The sequence below is a fragment of the Pygocentrus nattereri genome, chromosome 25, assembly GCF_015220715.1.
Source record: "Pygocentrus nattereri isolate fPygNat1 chromosome 25, fPygNat1.pri, whole genome shotgun sequence".
Lineage (NCBI taxonomy): Eukaryota > Metazoa > Chordata > Actinopteri > Characiformes > Serrasalmidae > Pygocentrus > Pygocentrus nattereri.
In genome coordinates, this window is record NC_051235.1 from 10,226,062 (window position 1) to 10,246,128 (window position 20,067).

Here is a 20,067-nt window from a genome sequence, read left to right on the forward strand (position 1 = left end):
TGGCTTATCAGCTGCCATCTACCCTGTCTCTGGAAAGGTAATCCCATAGGCCCACCACTGACCAGATATTGATTGGGTGGCAGACAGTACAACATGTTAGAGCTGCTGAGGTTTTTAAACACTGTGTACACTTCGTGTTGGTATGCCTTGTAGGTGTACAGTGAGAGATTTTGGCCCATTTTTTCCTGCACAATTTGTGTTAGCCATCCTCTAGCCTAGTCTTACAGTCTAAACAAAGAATGTCTGGATATAACCATGAGAAATTTTGGGCTAAGTGTGGGTGGGAACATAGTCCAATGCTTTGTGAAGGCAGAGCTCAAAGTAGGGATGCTGTGCTCCTTCTAAACTGTGGATAACTAATGAATTCATCTGCATGGCTATAAAATGTCCCACAAAAAAAGTCCAATTAAGCATGTAGATTTACTTACTGATTCCACAGTGGATGTTAGGACTCAATGGGAGAGCACCCTTGTTTGCACCAAAAGTTCAACAAGTTCTCAAGTGCATTCTTGTTACATCTCGTTTTACCCCTTGAGACAAACTTCTAGCCATGAGGTAACAAATATTCTCCACAAAGGATGGTGTGGCTGCATGCTTTCATTCCAATTATGATCCATTTATTCAATTGTTGGTATCAGTCTTCAAACAACTGATTTGTTCGATGAGGTGATTGGTGACCTGCTCTGGCACTTCACCAGTGGTCTGACCAATGTACTGTTGTCTAGATTTTTTTGGTTGGCTATTTTCAACTTGACAGAGACACTGAGGTGTGTACGAACACCAGCCAAGCTGACATGCCTGGTACACTCTTATCAGCAACACAAATCATCCAAGTATGGTTAGGTGGGTCCTATGGGGATCCTTTCCATTGAGGAATGAGGTAGAGGGCTGCTGATGAACTGTGCAGTAATACATTGGCCACAGTCAAAAACTATACCTCAAAGTATGCACCTATACGCAGGGTTGGGTAGTAATGGAATACACATAATGGTAGTAATTCACACATAAAAAATAACATCTATTACATCTACAGAAAAAGACAGTAATCAGGTAACAGACTAAAAAACATTCAAACTGCATACACACATCTTATCACCTTTTGGCAAAATTTACTGTTTGAATGATAAGTAAGTCCTGATTAATAGATTTAAATAGCTTTTAATTTGAGAAAGAAGCAAATGGGAGGTGGTCCTAGCAAGTCAGTGCAAGTACAAATGAATAGAAGCAAAACATAAGAGCTTATTAGCTCTATACAGAACAGATACAGGGCCTTTAGGTCAGAGTGGTGAGGTTAGACTCATAATAAGGCTGAATGTCGCAGTGCTGCTGAACAGAAGCCAACTCTGTGAGCCACAGACAGAACCTGCATATCAGCTCCTGCCAGGTGACAAGCCAGAAGCGGGCAAAACTTTCTGGTACTTTCCGCTTGATCTATAGCAATGAGATGGAGCCTGACCGATGCAGAATCTGCTGCTGTAAAGTCCATTTGCAGCAAGCACTGGGGATATACGACCCTTCAGGGGCAAGTGACACTTGGTTGAAGGCTTGTCATTCATCATTTTGGCAAGCCCAGCTGAGACCGGCCCAAATTGAGCATGCCTCAGAGGCAGAAGCTAGGCACCGAAACAAGTCACTGTTGTCGGATATTTGCAAGTGCTGTCAACAAACATCAGCAGTTCATTCTGGGTCACTGCAGAAAAAAAGAACTCAACAGCAGGTGAGAATGATGCTTCAACACAGCCACTTGCAGTAATCACACGGCATATACACAGTTTCATCAGACCCTTAGGCATTTGGTTAGTGGCTAGTGCCATTTGCTTCTACCATCCCGCAGCAACCTACTGAAGGACTGTCACAGTCCCAGTAAAAGGGCTGAAAGGGGTGTGGGGAAAAACAAAAACCAGCACAATTAACAGTTACATTCATATTGGCCAAAGATCATCAAAGAGCAAACACTTTCACTGCAGGTTCACCTGGTGAGACGTCTCAGAGCTTACATTTACTAAGTTCATTTAATTGCCCTCAAAACGGTTACCAAAAGCATGCATTTTGGGTTCACAGAGAAATAAACAGATGTAGGTGCCTGCATAGAATTCCTTCCACATGCGCTTACACTGCAACTCTTGCAGACCCAATCTGGCTATAGAAGTCAGAGTGCTAACCAAGGTTAGCATTTACAGTAGAATACATTTCAGCTCGTAATCCACTGACTGGCTGTGAATTGATTGCATGAAAAGCATTTACCAAGATAAACAAAAGGTGATGTAGAGAAAGAAAGATTTACATTCATCTATCTGTTTCCTGGGATTGAGCTTGGTAGTTTCCTAACATCCACACTTAAAATCTCTTTCATTGCCTATGCCTTGTTCTTACTCTCTTTCTCACTTCTTGCATTCTCAATCACCGGCTACGCCACGTTTCCTCTCTCTCTTTCTATCTCAGGGGTACATATGCCTAACTAACTGTCAAATATGGCCATATATGTTAACATACTTCATGAAGAAATGAATATTAAGCACTTCCCAAGCATCTATAATAGAATATCAAATAAAAAAAAGAAGCCACCGAAATACCATGGCAAAAATGCATCACAGACACTAGAATGTCTTCATATACTATGTGTATATGAACACAGGGCTGGATGAGTCTGGGAAAATGCAGTGCTTTCATGTTCTTCCCAATATATTTCATGAAGTTGAGCTTATTTTCCAGAGTAACTGCTGGCTGATCTCACGGCGGGGATGCGAAGTGGAGCTGCCACTCATCCAAGATCCCCCCATTTTGCCTTCAGGCTGCGTGTCATCCCTCAGCGCTTTCAACTGCACTGACATCTAAACTGAAGCCGCATTAATTCACGTTACGTCATTGCCAAAGCGCTCTGAAGTGCACTTAAACCTACGTTTAGAAGGATATATTTCCATGCTGTCCATTCTTTTTTCATGATCTTTTTCTTTCCATTCCTCTATCCAAATGAAGCGTTATCAGGCATTTTCCCCACAAAGCTACACACTCGCCATGCCCCCACCCCCCCCCCCCCCCACCGGGCCTTCTCCAATGTGCAACGACCATGACAAATTCATTTTCAAAGGTGGAAGCCATAATGGTCCATTTTCATCCTTTTTATAGTCCAGCCTTTGACCAATTGCTGCTTGGCAAAGCTATTCCCATGAGGCTGCAGTGATCCAAGCCTGGTTAGCTTCTCTAAAGCCTGTCATTCATGCTCAGTGGCTCAACTCACCCTTGCTGCCACTCATACACCTGCAAACTAGCATTCAAGTACAAGAGCATAAAAGGCCCATTGTCTCTACAAAGGTGTGTCAAGTGTTATCCAGGTGATCAAACACACCCCATCTTTCCCTGCTGTGTCTTTGCTGTTTGCCATGCACAGCACATCACACACCATGTGGCAGTGGACAATGCCAGGGCGCCAGCAATATGGCCAAAACACACTCGGCCGCCAACATGGCCGGGGCGTCACACATACATGCTCCCACATTATGAATGTCAGTAATTTACGTGATGCATTTGGCAGAAGCAAAGGACAAACTGAACCCCCATGGTGCATAATGAGGATAGCACAGATTCTGTGAGCCAGGTATCAGCAACCTGCATGAAGAAATCTCATTCTTACCTAACTGTAACTCCATGATGCTCATTTTGTTTTCTGCAGGAAAGAGGATCTTTGGAGGCTTGTCGGTCAAAGGGGCTGTAAAAGAGAAAAAACACACACACACACAAATAACATTAATTCCGTGTCAACACTCAACAAAACAACCCACCTTAAGTCATGCTGGAGAGTAAAATTACCCAGGCCCAATCCACTGAAGAGGGATGAAAACACAGACATGGTAAAATAGGCACCAAGGGGAAGGCATAAGTAAGACTCACGCTCTCTAAGGCGTAGAACGTAATGGGCTTTTCCAAACTTGGCCTGACAACCATTTCAACTCGACTAATGGCTTCAGTACCTTCGGGGACACACCACGTCAGTGATTAAGGAAAGGGATGTGCCACGAAACCAACACGGATTAAGGTCAGAGACTGTGTAGCACATGCTGACTGCAAACTAGCATCACGCTATAATATAAACCCAGGAGAATGTTTATTCTTATTTATAGAGGCTCGGAAGAGCAGAGAGCCAACTAAGGCTTTCTCAGCTTGGAGGCCACTTCAGAGAAAAGTCTCTCTGCAGATGCTGTCTAGTTGAAACGTTTGATAAAGATGGAGAAGAATGGTTTTAAATAATATATTCCCATACCTATTGCTACTGTTTTTTGGACAGACAGATCAAGGCAGTAGAAGAAGGGAAAGAGGGAGGTAGAGGGAGGCAAATGTATCTTAGCACATTATGACCTGTCACCATGAGGCAAATTTCACAAGCACTGGGTGTCAGAAATACTCCAATTTACTGGCGTGGTCTAGAGCTAATAGTGTGAGTTTTCATGGAGCAGAGCCAAAGTCAAAGTACTGATGCCAGAGACACTCAAGTTGTCACTTCACATATTCTACTGCAACTGAGAAGATTAAGTAAGTACTCAACAAATCTCATATGTTTTTGTGTTGTATAAAAATGAATGGAATTAATCAAAGTCAAACTGAAATTAAAACAGATCTTTTCTTTATATATTAGTTCATGTACATGGACACATTAAGCACTATTCATTACATCACATTATTCAGAAGACAAAATTCTCATTTCTCCATAATCTTTGAGCAAAGAGTAGTGATTTTCAGTGATGTGAACTCAAGTCATACAACTTGGACTCAAGTCCAAATTTGATGACTTGAGACTCGACTGGACAAAATCGAGAAACACTTGTGACTTGAACACCAACGACCCAGATTTTGATTCAGACTTGAGCCTCATCACTTGGAAAGACTCAAGACCGAAAGTGGAAGCAACATGGAGAAGTGTCTGACTGTAGACGGGACTCTACACAGCTGCTTCATGTGAATGGATTTGTTTCCTGCCATAAATCTGATATACAGCAGCACTGTCAAATGTCTGTGCTTATGCCTGGCTTATTCTATTTCAAAAAGTGAAGCATTAGAGTTCAAGTTTGCCTCTATAAACTATAAACAAGCAAACCGTCAATAGCATCAATAAGCTCTCATCCAGCGCTTAAACTCTTACTGGAGGCACTTATCAGGCAACCCGGCCATTTTCTTCATGGTAGTAAATTAAAAGAAACACGGCTTTCTCTATTTGACTGACTTTAACAGCTTCTGCAGCTAAAAGAAGTACAGTAAAAACACAAAGCTGAAGCAGTTTTTTTTTTTATTCTCCAGCTTCATATTTGAATTTGCCATTCCACCTTAAATGGTGTAGCAGTTAGGTGCAGGAATTAAAAAAAAATCATATAAAACTGGGTAATCAAAAGTCACTTTTAGCTCCATACATTCACCGTCATTTTGCTGTCTTTTCTGTAAATTATGTTAAGTTTTAGTAATAAACTCATGTTATTTTAATCCTATGTACCTAATGTTCTCAACAATCATCAAAAATCATTATCTTCAAATATTTGTATAAAATTTTATAGTACAAATTATTTTCATGTGTAGTTGCATTTTGTGTACGCCATTATCTGTGTAACACAGATTTTCTACTCTATTTGGGTGATGAAACACAGTCACTCACCAATAACATGCTGTCACTGAAAGGCTATATTACTGTTACCATCAGTGTTGATGGTAAAGAATAGCTGGCAGAATTAGGCCTCCTGTGCTAAGACTGGCTAGTATTCACAAGCAGCTTGTTAGAATATGTGCAGGGAATAAAAAGGAAAGAAAGAAAAACATTTCTAAGCTCCTCTCCAGCTCATGCTGGCATTCATAATTCATCACGCAGTGCTGTGGTAATAGAAAAAAATTGCTCATTATCTCAACTGTACGCTGCAACTCTCGATACAGCTGCATCAGTGTATCGTGGGAGGTGGCCTGAGAAATGTCAAGAGTGCATGAACAAGCTGTTATTTTTCTCAAACATTAAGAACAATTTACCAAAAAAAAGAAAAATCACCATACATTGACTTATACTTAATTGTACTATAACATATATCTCTACTCTATAGTAATGTATATTGAAAAAACAATATTTTTTTCATTTGTAGCAGATTCAAGCCCACATTAACACCCAAGGTGTCTGCTTTGTGTCTGCTTTAAAATACGAGCGCATTTATTCCAAATTAGGCAACATTAACTGAGACAGAGCCTTTCTAATTTATAGCTCAATTCTCTCAAATGATCTCAGCCAAAAAAGTCGTTAGCTTTCATATGCACATATGCAATCTTTTCCATAAATGTGACAGCACTTTTCCATTTAGAGGTCATCATGTGTGAACAGGATGACTTTTGTATGGTTTTTCCAAATGCCAACAGATAATCTGTGGCGGTTCAATGGTTTGGTAATCAGGTCACATTACAATAGACATAATTCAATCTTTATGGATTATAATCACAGAAAAAGGAGAATAGTAATACATTAAAATGAATATAAATTAAGGTGGAATCAGTAAAAGAATATCATGCTTGTTAAGATTTATGAAGATTTAACAAATTAATCTGAAGATTAGAAAAACTAATAGTTTAGTTAAATAAAGTTAAATATGTACTTCACCAGGATAATGAGACTGTTGGGCATAAAGAGGGTGTTTTTCTTAAGTCTGACTAGTCTATCTCCACTATAATGAATGGAACATAATTACATATTTGTTTCCTAGTAATGTGAAGGTGCATAGTTTGTATGCATGTACAAAGTATGCCCTATAACCTTCCAAATTTGATGTACTTTGCCAGAATTTCTCTCTTTTTTGATATAAACTGAGTGGTCCTAATCTTGGGTAAAGATTGTGTAAGCTTTACTCTCGCCGAAGCATGGGGGGTTACTTGCCCCTCCTGCATAGCTTTTTATCAAAACTGTGCGCTCCACTTGAACAGTCTCACACTTTGAACCACCTAGTGAACAAAAGCAACCTCTCAAGAAAATTGTAATTGTAGCCTAATTCTACCCCATTTTAATTTTTAACCTGATGACCTTGTCCAGGATTTTAATGTACCTTTCCCTTGAGAATGTGAAGTTAATTGTTGTACTCCCAGATATGAACCAAATAACCCACAAACTACTATATTATAATTTTGTTCACTCCAAAAAGTTCAAAAGTAGCTTCACACAATTCTTCATTTCTGTGTACGCTCAGAACTTAGTATATCCATTCAAAAAAAGTGAACGACAAAATTATTGGTACCCTCAACTTAACACGTGGTAACACACCCTTTAGAAAGAATAACTGAAATCAAGTATTTTCCTGTGTTCCCTGCACCTATGTACTGGAATTCTGGACCACATTTCTTATGCACTGTGCCCTGAGTCTCCCAGATTTGAAAAGTGTCTTCTCCCATTGGCAGTTTTGACATCTCTCCACAAGTTTTCTGTGGAATTGAGATCTGAAACAGTACAGTGCTTTTTCATAAACCATTTCTGGGTACTTTTGCTGTATGTTTTGGGTTGTATGTTTGGGTTTCCTGCTGAAAGCCCAGAAACTTCCAACAGAGAATCAGCTTATTGACACTGGGCCAATCAATGCTGACCAAAATTCTTTAGGAGTGTTTTCATCATGCCATGCTAGTCAATAATCGCTGGTGTAACCCTGGTCACATTATCATCAAGGAACGTACCTGTTGCCTGGACATTGAGCTGTTGGCTGTCGGACTCAGGCCATATTATTTACCATGCGAGTATTCGCATGCCATCATCGTGACTGTCTACATTCCCCCCTCTGCCAACCCGACGTCGGCAAGTGACGTTAATTAATTCAACAACAGCACATCTCCAAACGTAACACCCGAGTGCCTTTATCGACATATCAGGTGACATTAACCATGTCGCTATGGCCAAGGCACTACCACACTTCACTCAGTATGTGGACTGTCCCACCAGAGAGGAAAGAACACTGGACCTGCTGTATGCTAATATTAAGGACGCATAGAGCTGCTCCCCCCTTCCCCCTCTGGGTAGGTCAGACCACAACTTGGTCCACCTCAGCTCCTGTTATGTGCCGCTGGTGAAGAGTCAGCCTGTGACCAAGCGGACCGTGAGTAGATGGTCTGGGGAGACTTACGAGGCACTGCAGGATTGCTTTGAGGCTACTGATTGGTCTGCACTCTGAGCCGCACGGAGAGGACATCGACGGGCTCACAGAGTGTATCACGGACTACATTAACTTCTGTGTGGACTCCACTGTCCCAACCAGGAGTGTTAAATGTTACACAAACAACAAGCCGTGGGTAACAAAGGACAATTAAGGCTCTCCTCAACAGGAAGAAGAGGGCCTTCAGAGCTGGAGACAGGGTGGAGGTGAGAACGATCCAGAGGGAACTGAGGACAGCTATCAAGGAGGCGAAGGACAAATATAGGAGGAAGCTGGAGTGGAAACTCCAGCAGAACAACATGAGGGAGGTCTGGAATGGAATGAGGACCATCACCAGCTTGAGGTCTAGCAACAACAGAGGAGTAGAGGTCAGTGTGGACGGGGCCAACAAGCTAAATCTGTTCTTTAACAGATTTGACATGGCAGGCTCTGCCCCCCCCAGCCTGACTCCTCTGCTGCCAGTCCACAGCAGACCATACCACTCATCCCCCCTCCCCCTCCTGATAGCCTGCCCCCCTCTTGTGACTGCCCATCTCACACCTCCATCCCTCCCCCACCCACCACCTCTACAGTGTGTCTCACTGCTGACCAGGTGAGAAGACAACTGAAGTGACTCCACACAAACAAGGCTGCAGGCCCTGATGGGGTTCCACCCAGGGTGCTTAAAGCCTGTGACACCCAACTTTGTGGAGTACTTCAACATGTCTTCAACTTGAGCCTGAGTCTCCAGAGGGTCCCCATGATGTGGAAGACATCCTGCATTGTTCCTGTCCCAAAGACGCCACGACCCAGTGATGCCAAGGACTACAGGCCAGTGGCACTGACGTCTCATGTCATGAAGACCATGGAGAGGCTCGTCTTGGATCAGCTTCGACCCATAGTCCAGCCTTTTCTAGATCCCCTCCAGTTTGCCTATCAGCCCCGCCTGGGAGTTGAAGACACCATCATCTACCTGCTCAACCAAGTTTATGCTCACCTGGATAAGCCAGCCAGCTCTGTGAGGGTCATGTTTTTTGACTTCTCCAGCGCATTTAACACCGTCTGGCCCGCTCTTCTGGGTGATAAGCTCACAGTGATGCAGGTAGATGCCCCCCTTGTGGCCTGGATTGTTGACTACCTGACTGGCAGACCACAGTACGTACCCCTGCAGCACTGTGTGTCGGACAGAGTGGTCAGCAACACTGGAGTCCCACAAGGTACTGTCCTCTCTCCCTTCCTCTTCACCCTCTACACCACGGACTTCAGCTACTGCACAGAGACTTGCCACCTACAGAAGTTTTCTGATGACTCTGCAATAGTTGGATGTATCAGCAAGGGTGAAGAGGATGAGTACAGGGCGACGGTGAAGGACTTTGTCGCATGGTGTGAGCGGAACCACCTGCAGCTCAATGTGACAAAGACAAAGGAACTGGTGGTGGACCTGAGGAGGGACAAGGCATCGGTGACCCCTGTGTCCATCAGTGGGGTCAGTGTGGGCAATGTTGATGATTACAAATATCTGGGTGTGTATATTGACAATAAACTGGACTGGGCTAAGAACACTGACACCTCTACAGGAAGGGCCAAAGTCGTCTCTATTTTCTGAGGCGCCAGAGGTCCTTTAACATCTGCCGGACTATGCTCAGGATCTTCTATGAGTCTGTGGTGGGTGTGGAGCTGGACTCGCTGAAGGCAGAGAGGAGGACGCTGTCTAAACTGCGGGCCATTATGAACAGTGGCTCCCACCCACTCTACGACACGGTGATGAGACACAAGAGCTCATTCAGCTCAAGAGTCACTCTACCAAAATGCACCACAGAGCGCCACAGGAAGTCATTCTTACCTGTGTCCATCAAACTCTATAACTCCTCCCTCAGTGTGTGATTCACAAACTCAATACGAAACTGTTCATATGTGCAATAATAACAATTGTGTGTGCAATAACTCAGAGGGACACTAACTTCCATCCATCCATCCATTTTCTAAGCTGCTTCTCCGTCAGGGTCGCGGGGGGTGCTGGAGCCTATCCTAGCAGTCTTCAGGCGGAAGGCAGGATACATCCTGGATGGGTCGCCAGTCCATCACAGGGCAGACAAACAGACACTCACACCTAGGGGCAATTTAGCATGTCCAATCAGCCTGATTGCATGTCTTTGGACTGTGGGAGGAAACCGGAGAACCCGGAGGAAACCCACGCAGACACGGGGAGAACATGCAAACTCCACACAGAGAGGACCCCGGTCGCCCGGCCAGGGAATCGAAGCCAGGCCCTCCTCGCTGTGAGGCAACAGCGCTACCCACCACGCCACGGTGCCACCTGGACACTAACTTAATTTAAATAATTGTAACTGCTTTATACCACCTTACTATATTCTTAAGTACTTAAATCTGGTGTACATACTGTAAATTCTCTATATTGTCTTAAATTATTAGTAAAGTGTTTATTTTTACATAAATGGCTGCAACTGTAACAACTGCAATTTCCCCCTGGGATCAATAAAGGAATCTGAATCTGAATCTGAATGAACACACATGCAAGGCAGCCAGTGTCAGCAGCAGCAAAGTGACCCCAAACTATCTGTGAACCTTCTCCATGTTTGACTATAGGAATTCTGTTCTCATTGTATTTTCTACAAACCAACCAATGATGTGCTTTAACAAAAAGATCTATTTTGGTCTTATCATTCTCCTAGAAAGAACCTGGTAATTTTTCACAAATTCCAATCAGGTTTTTATGTCAGCAGTGGGGCACTCCTTGGTCTCCTACCATAGAATTCCCTTTTATTCAGATGATGAAAGATGACAGTTTGAACCTATACTGCTGTACTTTGCTTCTGCAGCTCAACTTGACTTTGTTTAGAAGGTGATCAAGGTTCTTTCTGCACCATTTTGAACAATCATTCTCTGCAATCTTGCAACAACTTTTCTCTAGTGTACCCATTGAGAGAAGTCAGCTATAGTGCCAGGTGCTGCGAGGTTTACCTGCTTGAAATCCAATTATCTCTTACAGTTTATAAAGTGTGTCAACAATATTATCTAGTCAATTTTCAGACTGATCAGATTCGGCTTTATTTGTGTTGTTCCAATACAAACAGAGGAAATATGCCTATGCTTAACAAAGTTTCAACAATTTTCTGGTCTTGGGACATTGTCTTGAAAAAAAGTGTCATGGGTGCCAATATTTTTGGCCATGGCTGTATCTATACAGTATCCTTTTTCCTGACAGTGTAGTGAGCAAAAAGTAGTCTAACAAGCTCAGTCTGTTGTGATTATCCCTTTACCACCTATGAACACAGGTAATCTGGTAACAGGTCTTTTGATTCTCTAAATCAGATATGTATACATAGGGTTGATTACACTTGATTGTCCCTGCATTTGCCATTGTAGATATTTCTGTTACAAAGGCAAAACAGGCCTGAAGTATTGGACAGAGAAATGTCACTCAGACATGCTCATTAGAATTTTAGGCCACAACCAGATTTCTCAAGAGTGGTCAGTTAATTCAGCTGGATTCTGTGCATATTTAATTGCATGTTTAATTAAAAGAAAAAAAAGCAACTGCTGCCTTTACCGGGAGAAATCTGGCACTACAGGCATCACATGTGATAGCAGCTATAGTTGAAGACTGATTGAGTGTGTCAGGTAGAAGGAAGGAAAGATGGAAGGAAGGAAACTATTTTGATGATGAGATGCCAAGCTGCCCTTTTGCTGCACTGGACACTGGTAGAGGTCATGGTCATAGCCCTGGTTTTAAAGCTCATCTCACCATAATACACTCAGTTCAATTAGGCAGCTGCTTCTGAACAAAGGATTGGCACTTAGGCCAACTTCTTATCATTATTCTGTAATTGCTTATCTTCTTCAAAGTGTCATCAGAAAGTCTTCGCACTGCAACACTTATTAGTAGAGTAAAAGCACTTGAATAATGAGGGGCAAAAGGAAAACCAGATGAAGCAAGAAATCTCCAGCCCTGACCAATTTCATGAGCTTGCTAATTGGCCAGTGTTTCACTGAGACACACTTACTAAGAAACTCTGGAAGTGAGGGAGAGAGAGACCCTGTTGCATACATATGGAAATGGAAAGGAAGCAGCAAAACACAAAAAACAACAACAAAATAAATTTCTATTAAGCAGATTTTAGTGGACCACCTGAGAGGCCACCCTGAGAAACATCAAGAATTAACAGGGTTGGTATTCTTGACATCAAATCAAGCGTCCTCCTGAAAATCATCCAAAACACCAAATCTGCATTCTCAAATGCAATGTATTCCTCTGCTGTTCCACAAAGGTCAGTCATCATATCAGCAGTGCACACCGCGTGCATTTAACCTGACGCGACTCTACTATACAGCCTGCATCACAAGTGTATCTGCAGCATAAGAAAGCAACAGGAGTGACACGAGGTGCACATTTTATTGGCAGTGCTGCATCTGGAGCATGATCCATGCTGATCTATGCTGAACTATGAATTTTGAGTGGTTTCTATGCCTCAGATGTTGCCCTGTGCTGTGCAGCAGGTGCCTGAATTGTGGTAGTGAGGGTCTCAGAGGGTATCAACTGGCCTCACAATTACTTTTTCAATCAAAATGGACCACATTGGCCTGTCCGCTGTTTGATTGTTGAAACTTGGCAAAGATTCAAGATTAATTAAAGAGACACTCTGCCCAAAGTGAAGAATTTTACCATCGCTACACATACTTCAAATATGCTTACTTGCATCCTGCAGCGGTGTCACAGTACTTGCTAGAGAAAACTCCACACTGACCTCTACATGTTGCTCATGGTTATCAAGACAAGCCTAACATTAGCAGAACCTATACTGATACTTTTTTCTTTATTATGGGGGTTCATTACACCTTATGTTGGGTCCAGACACTTCAAGACCATCAGTGGAGTTGTGTCTAAGCAGTAAAAACAGGACTGAGTACTTTAGCTTCAGCTATCACAAAAGGCAGTAAACATTCTGAACACTCTCCACCTGCATTTCTTAGCTAAGAATGCTGTTCATTATTAATGCTGGTTAGAACAGTGCACTCCCCTGCACTAGATCAGGAGGTTAATCAGGACGCATCTACAGAGCGGCACCAGCTGCATCCTCAGCTGCCTGGCCTGGGATTGGAACTGGCCGCTCATGTTCAGCACTGGCATGCTACCATGGCTGATCTCCGGGTGATACACTGTCTAATTTCCAGCAGAAATGGGCTCTGTGCCAATCGCACACACAGTGGAATGCATGCTAAGTATGCCTCAGCATTGGTGCAAGTGCATATAAGCTCAGATTTTATGAGAACATGTATATATATTTCATTTAGTTAGAATTCTGCTCTAGTTATTAATTCTCTTATGTCCAAAACTGCATTAGTTTATGTCCAATGGCCTCTTACGATAAGATTTCAGGCTGCTGGGAGTAAAACTGTCTTGGTTTTTGACACCTATCTCAATATTGTCTGTCTCCTTTTGCTTGTACACTGTGTTTTATAGCTAAAGAATCAACTCAACACCGTGATAATTCGGCCAAAGCACTAGGGGCCATTTTTCTCTTTTCCTGAACAGTTGTTGTTTAAGAGCTAGATGATACTATGCATAACATATGATGTTCTCTGCTCAGTGAGGAGAATTAAAAGATTGTTTGTTTATAAGGAGCAGCAGAGCTATGTATTCGTCTTTTTTCTGGATGGCAAGCAAGTATTCAGTATACCCAGGTTAGTGCTATAGCATATTAAGCTGCCTCACTGGATTTTGATGTTAAGAGGATCAAGGTCAGGTTGCCTATGATCTGGTTTTGTACCAGAAGCTAGCAACACATTTTATGCTTTTTCAAGGTCGCTATGCCCTAATCATACAATGAGCAAAAAGATTATATGGGAATGTGTAACACAGTCATTCCACACCAGGGCTCCACAAGTAAGTGTTTGGACTTCTGTTCATATCTAAACACAGTATTCTCAGTCAGAGTTTAGAGATTTTTTTTCGGTATAGATTTATAGATTTAATAAGACTGAAGAGCTTATAAGGTACTATAGGGACATACTCATCGCCTGATTATGTTGCCAATTTACAGTGTTCTTCATCCTCATAACTTCATCATCAAGCAGAAATCCAACTTTAGAATCTCACATAGAGGCACTTTTAGTAGTAGTAGTCAAAGCGATATATTTTCTACAGCACTAAAGAAATTGGTATATGTTATTTTCTTGAGATGTGAATTCTAATTATTTTAAATATTAAGTATACATAACAGTTAGTGAGCGGAAATTTGGTGAAAAGTGAAAATTCTGGCTTTTTGCCTGACTAACTACTAATACATGAACATGGTAAAAAAAAAAAACACTCACCCTGTAGTCTACTGGAGCTGGAGGTACCATTTCCCATCAGCAGTGCCTCTTTATGTGAAATGGTAAGACATGTTAACTGTCAAACAATAATTATCATTATTTATTTATTCTTTTCATATAGATGTGTTTAATGATGCAGTCTAGATTTCATCTGAGGCAAATTTAGTGCCTGGTGGAATACATTCCTGCTAATGCTGTAGCTATATGTAGGTACTGCCATCACATCACTACTATCTATACACTGTCAGAAAAAAGTACTGTGCAGGTACAATTTTGCTCATTAAGGTACAAACAATGTAAATGAACTCTCATATGTTCAATACTTTTAGTGCTTTTAAGGTCCAATTTTGAACTTTAAGTACAATTTACCAGGAGAAAAATGTATGCTTACATATTTTCATAGCTTAATGTTTTAAAACAGAACAATAAAATAAAAAGCTTGGAGTCAACATGGGTGTGTGGAGTCAAAAGTAAAACTTAATTGCAGTGGATTATAGTACAATTATATTACCTAATTTAAGGCACTAAAGACACACCCTTGAGGTCCGCCACAGTGACAAGAGGGATATTGCTCCAGTGAGTTTAGTACTTTTTTCTGAAAGGCAGCAACTGAAAAATAAGGTAAACTACATTGAGGATGGCATCATTTCTGCTAAATTCCTCTTCTGATGACTCTGCCACTGTCTTGATAAAAAAGTGGAATCCATAGACCCATGTGTCAGACGTCTAGTGTCTATTGTAGAAAACCTGAGAAATATTTTTTAATTGTTTTTGGTTTTAGCCAAACTAGCGTAGAGTAGTCAGCCTAGTTACTGCCCACTAGCAGCACTACCTCTATCTTCTCAACCATGTTTAACAAGTGCCAGGGCATTTTTGTAAAAGCCAAATATAAAACTCTTCATCCCAATCATAAACAAATGTGTCACAGATTACAGCCCTGCTAAAACTTAACATGGCCTTACTGAATTGTTGGTGGCACCCAGAAAAGTTAACCAAATGCTCCAGTATGTTTGCTTCAGAAAAAGCATAGGCTGTAATCCGATATTTTATGGTTTTGAATGGTTTGTTTTTATTGTCCGTAGATGTTAAAGTACAACTGGGGTATGATAGTCACACTTGGTGAAATAAGGTGTTTAAAAGAAACCCTGAACGCTTTTTCTCTCCTGCCTACACCATTTTGGAGGACACGATAGGGAGTAATTTTGTTTCCACTTCCATATTGTTCACAGAGTGGTAGTCAATATCAAGCTCTGCAAGCACTGGAAAGCTGGAGTCTGGTATTCGGCTGTTTATTCATTTGTGTGTGTCGTTGGTGTCGCCTCAGTGACATTCATGTTTACTTTCAGACACTGGAAGGGTTTTTTTTCCTTTCCCTGTCCCCGCTGTATTATAAATCGCCTAACGTGTCGGATCTTATTTGCAGTCCATTGCCTCTCTTTTCTTTTCCCGTGGACACGCTGAGTGGCGGAGCAGCCTATTTCGTTTTCCTAATTTGTTAACATGGCGGCGTTTTCACCTTTGTGAAAGTGCGCTTCATCATGCGCTCATAATGATGACAAATGCAAGTACATGACAAACAAGAAGGAGAGACTGTCCTGCATGCTGGAAACAAACTATCCAGAAACAACAGAAATGAGAAACACCAACCCACACATTTACACGCCCAAACACAGGCACACGTGCACTCACAAAACATACTCTCTCACACACATACACACACAGTCATCAATTACAGATTTCAATTCGAAACACGAGCCCCCGCGTTTGGCTGGTAGACGCCACTCCACAGAGAAAATCTCATTATCTTAATTAGCTCTTTCTCTCTGAAATATGCATTGATTATTTTGTTTCATGAAGACATGAAAAGCGGACTCAAGCAGGGCCTAAAATGATTAGGCCTACATGTGCTGCTCTTCATCCTCTGCTAAGCAGGCAGACATGGGCTGATTTGGCAACAGAGGCGTCTCGTTTCTGACAAAACCCAAAGCCAAAAGGAAAAAAAAAGGGAAAGAAGAAACCCTTTCTGGACTCATCAAGTTTAAAAATGGAGCATGCTGTGCTCATGCCTGTATGCAATAGCAAATTTGTCTGCTTTGTAATTCAGGGCACTGTCAAATTAGAAACTAAAGCTGAGAAGTACAGATCAAATTCAATATGACATTTTCAGATGACAAAATGATACTTAAATTTGCATTAATAAAGTTAATGATCCCATGCTGGTACTCTTTGCTAAAAGAATGTCTGACATAGCTTGATCTGAATTTCATTCCCTTCTGCTTCTATTAAATTGCACTAAAGTACTGTAAACACTAACAAGACAGAAACCACTTTTCCAAAAAGGAAATGTTTTAAGCATTTATTTATTTTAAACTGTCCTTTCATACAATCTGAATTCACCAATTTTCCAAATTTCTGCAAGATGCAGTCTTTTACAGTGGTTTGAAATGAAATGGTGCATTCCAGAGAAATGTACAGGCTTGTATTTCTTTACAGTGGTGGGAATAGGAACCATGGGTCATGACATTCACAATGGAAATATAACCATTTGTTTTTGTCTTTGCCTTACAACACTCTACATGTACCTTCGTGCCATGAATGGGTTTCAAAATTGCATTTTAGACCAAACCATATTTCAAACGTATTACAGAACAAAGTATCAGGCATCAGGTAGTTCATTCATCACCATTTCATGTAACAACTGTTACATCTGTGGGAGAGATTTGAAAGGCACGAAAGGCTTCGGGTGTCTGGTTCCCATCACCACCACTGTGAACATTTCTGACTAAAGTTTTTCTAGAAGGAAGAATTTCACATCAAACCACTCTGCATCACATTGTTTAAATCTTAATGATTGAATTATGCAGAAATTTTGAGAAATCACTGTGCCTGTCATTTTTGTGCCTGTCACTATGCCCTGTAATCATTCAATCCTATGGGGGTCCTGATTGTTGAAGAACAGGGTAAAAAGGGGCTAACAAAGTATGCAGAGAAAAAGAGGGACTACAGTCTGTGATTGTAGAACTATACAGTGTACCTATACGGTAAGTGGGGCTGATAAAATAGACTATGAGTTAAAAGGAGGTGTTCGTAATTGAGTGTATCTGCATAGCTGTTTGAGCGAGTGCTTAGATTCTTCCTAAAACTTTTAACACATTATGCTAGCCTAGCTACTCGGTACTTTTAAGTGCTCAGATTTAAACAATGATATTATTTTCATCCGTATATAGTCCTATATTATTGGCAAAAGACAAGCATTTTTGAAGTGAAATTTTATTTTTTTTGAAGCGAAAATGTATTGCTCATAAATGACGAGCTGAAGTTAGAATAAACAAAACATTTGCATTGAATGTGTAATGCGACTTTATTTATTTAAAAGTTTATAGGTACTCTGGACTTTATTATTATTTATTTATTTATTTCCTTACTAGATATTTGTTGTTCTTGCATTGTTTTTCCCAAACAAATTTGAAACAAAAGCTCTGACCCCTTTATACTCATATAGCACTATTCCACTGATTAACTACCTGAATACTCAAGCTTCAGCCTTAAGGTCATGGAAACGGAGAGGTGTGTGTTTTCACTGAGCGGGTGAGCTGTATTTGATATGTCTGGTGACTTGTGTGTGGAGTGGCTCCACCAGAACAGCCATCTCCTCATTTCTCCACACTCTGATCACAAGCTGGGTGAGCTGGGATTTAAAACGTGAGGGCTTGATGAATGTAAAACTTGTGATCATTCATCCAAAATCCAATTTCTGCTCGGGAGAGTGGTGACTGCCATATTTTCGGGGCCATTATTCTGCGGGAGAGGTGCAGGGGAAAGGGGAAAACTAATGAATTGCCAGTTGAGATATTTGCATGGCTGCCCCTAGCTGCCTCGCCCCAACTCTCTCTCTCCCTTTTTCTCTCTCGACGGAAGCATTAAGGCTTTCCTGAGTCAACTCATCAGCATGAATGTAACACAAACACTTTATTGATTTTTCTCTTTCACCAAATGCTGCCCTGCAATATCAGGAATGTATAATTTATCAAGTACATGAGAAACAGAGCAATAAAGGAAAATATCCTACCTTGGTGGGAGTAAAGGTTATATACAGAGACCTTCCTCCCTCTCTTCCTCTTTTTTCTCTCACACTTATACACAGAGGTTTTAAATCCCTCCTCAGCCTTGGTCACACACAGCTAGTGTAGTGGGATATGACTCATATTGGGCTTAGGCTGCAATGGTGGACGCTCTGTGCTGCTGATCCAACATTGTGCCACAACACATGCGTATGTAAAGGCACAGTAAGAGACAAGGATTACACAGGCACAGGCCAGTGACCTTGGACATCAAACTGCTATCTTACATAAACTGTCACATCACACACTAGGTCTATTTTTTTCAGATGTCAATAAATATTGAGATATTTAAAAAACAAAAAAAGCAGACAAATACGTACCCAGACAAAACACTTTCAAATGGAGAACTGTCACTCTAGCAATGGAAAGGGTGTGTTTACAGATTAATTAATGGAGCAGAACAATGTTCTTATTAGGGTTGTGCAATATGGATATATATTGCTAGACACTGTGATCCTGACATATAGATAGGTGATAAAGAAAAGGGAAAAAGCAACATATAGTGGCTTAGCAAGGTGCTAGACCACCAAAAGCCCCACAACAGCTTCTGGAAGATACTGGAACTGTATTGGAGGGATGGAACACCATTCCCTCAAACCATTCCCACACTTAACCCATCCGTGCAGTGAAACACCCACATACGCACATACGCACACACACACACACACACACACACACACACACACACACTGGGAAGCAGTCAGCACACTTGCCTGGAGAGATGGGTAGCCCTATCCACGGTGCCCAGGAAACAGTTGGGGCTGATATGCCTTGGTGATGTTGGTGGAGAGTGCTGTCTAACATGTCAGTACAAAATCTTCCATAGTGATTCAACTGGGTTGAAAACTTGTGACTTTGAAGGCCATATTTACAGGGCATGATTTACATCACTGTTATATTTCCCAAGCCATTCAGTAACCCCTATGGCATGTCAATGGGAGCACTGTCATCCTCAAAGATACCACTCCCTTCAGGATAAAAAGGTTTCATCATAGCATATAGGAAAGCTGCAGTTACTAAGGAAACAGTTTAATTCAAACCATATAAGCCATGGCCTTGTACTGCATAACATAGCCACCAGAGCAACTCATTGTGTGGGTCAAGCATTCAGGCCTGCATTATTCTATAACACCACACAAGCACAAGCAGAGGAACGATGACTTATCTGACCACATCACTTTTTTCCACATCTCTGAAGAAAATGCCTGTGCTTGTTTTCGCACCACTGAACTCTCAAATGTGCATTCATCTTCATAATGAGGGGGTTTATGCACTGTAGCTCTTCTGTGGATAGAATGTTCTTACACAGTCTAATCAGGTCCTGCTTTGGCTCTTGTTGTTCTTTACATACTGCATTGATAAACAGGCATCATGGTCACTGGTTGTTAGATCATATAAATTGATCAATCTAAATAGTAAATGAACATCACCACCAGTACTTCTCTCTGCTTTTCTCCTGAAGGGCCAACATCAGTCAGTACAAC

The 20,067-nt window shown here is 41.5% G+C and overlaps 1 protein-coding gene across 4 annotated transcripts in view; it reads right to left on the reverse strand.

The window, feature by feature from the left end:
• The window catches only part of il1rapl1b (interleukin 1 receptor accessory protein-like 1b), a 432,112-nt gene that overhangs the window by 163,351 nt on the left and 248,694 nt on the right, over window positions 1-20,067 (reverse strand). For all 4 annotated transcript variants that reach the window (XM_017722075.2, XM_017722074.2, XM_017722078.2 and 1 more), the window contains exon 6: window positions 3,632-3,706. In XM_017722075.2, coding sequence (XP_017577564.1) covers window positions 3,632-3,706 — 75 coding nt within the window. The remainder of the gene's footprint in view (window positions 1-3,631; window positions 3,707-20,067) is intronic.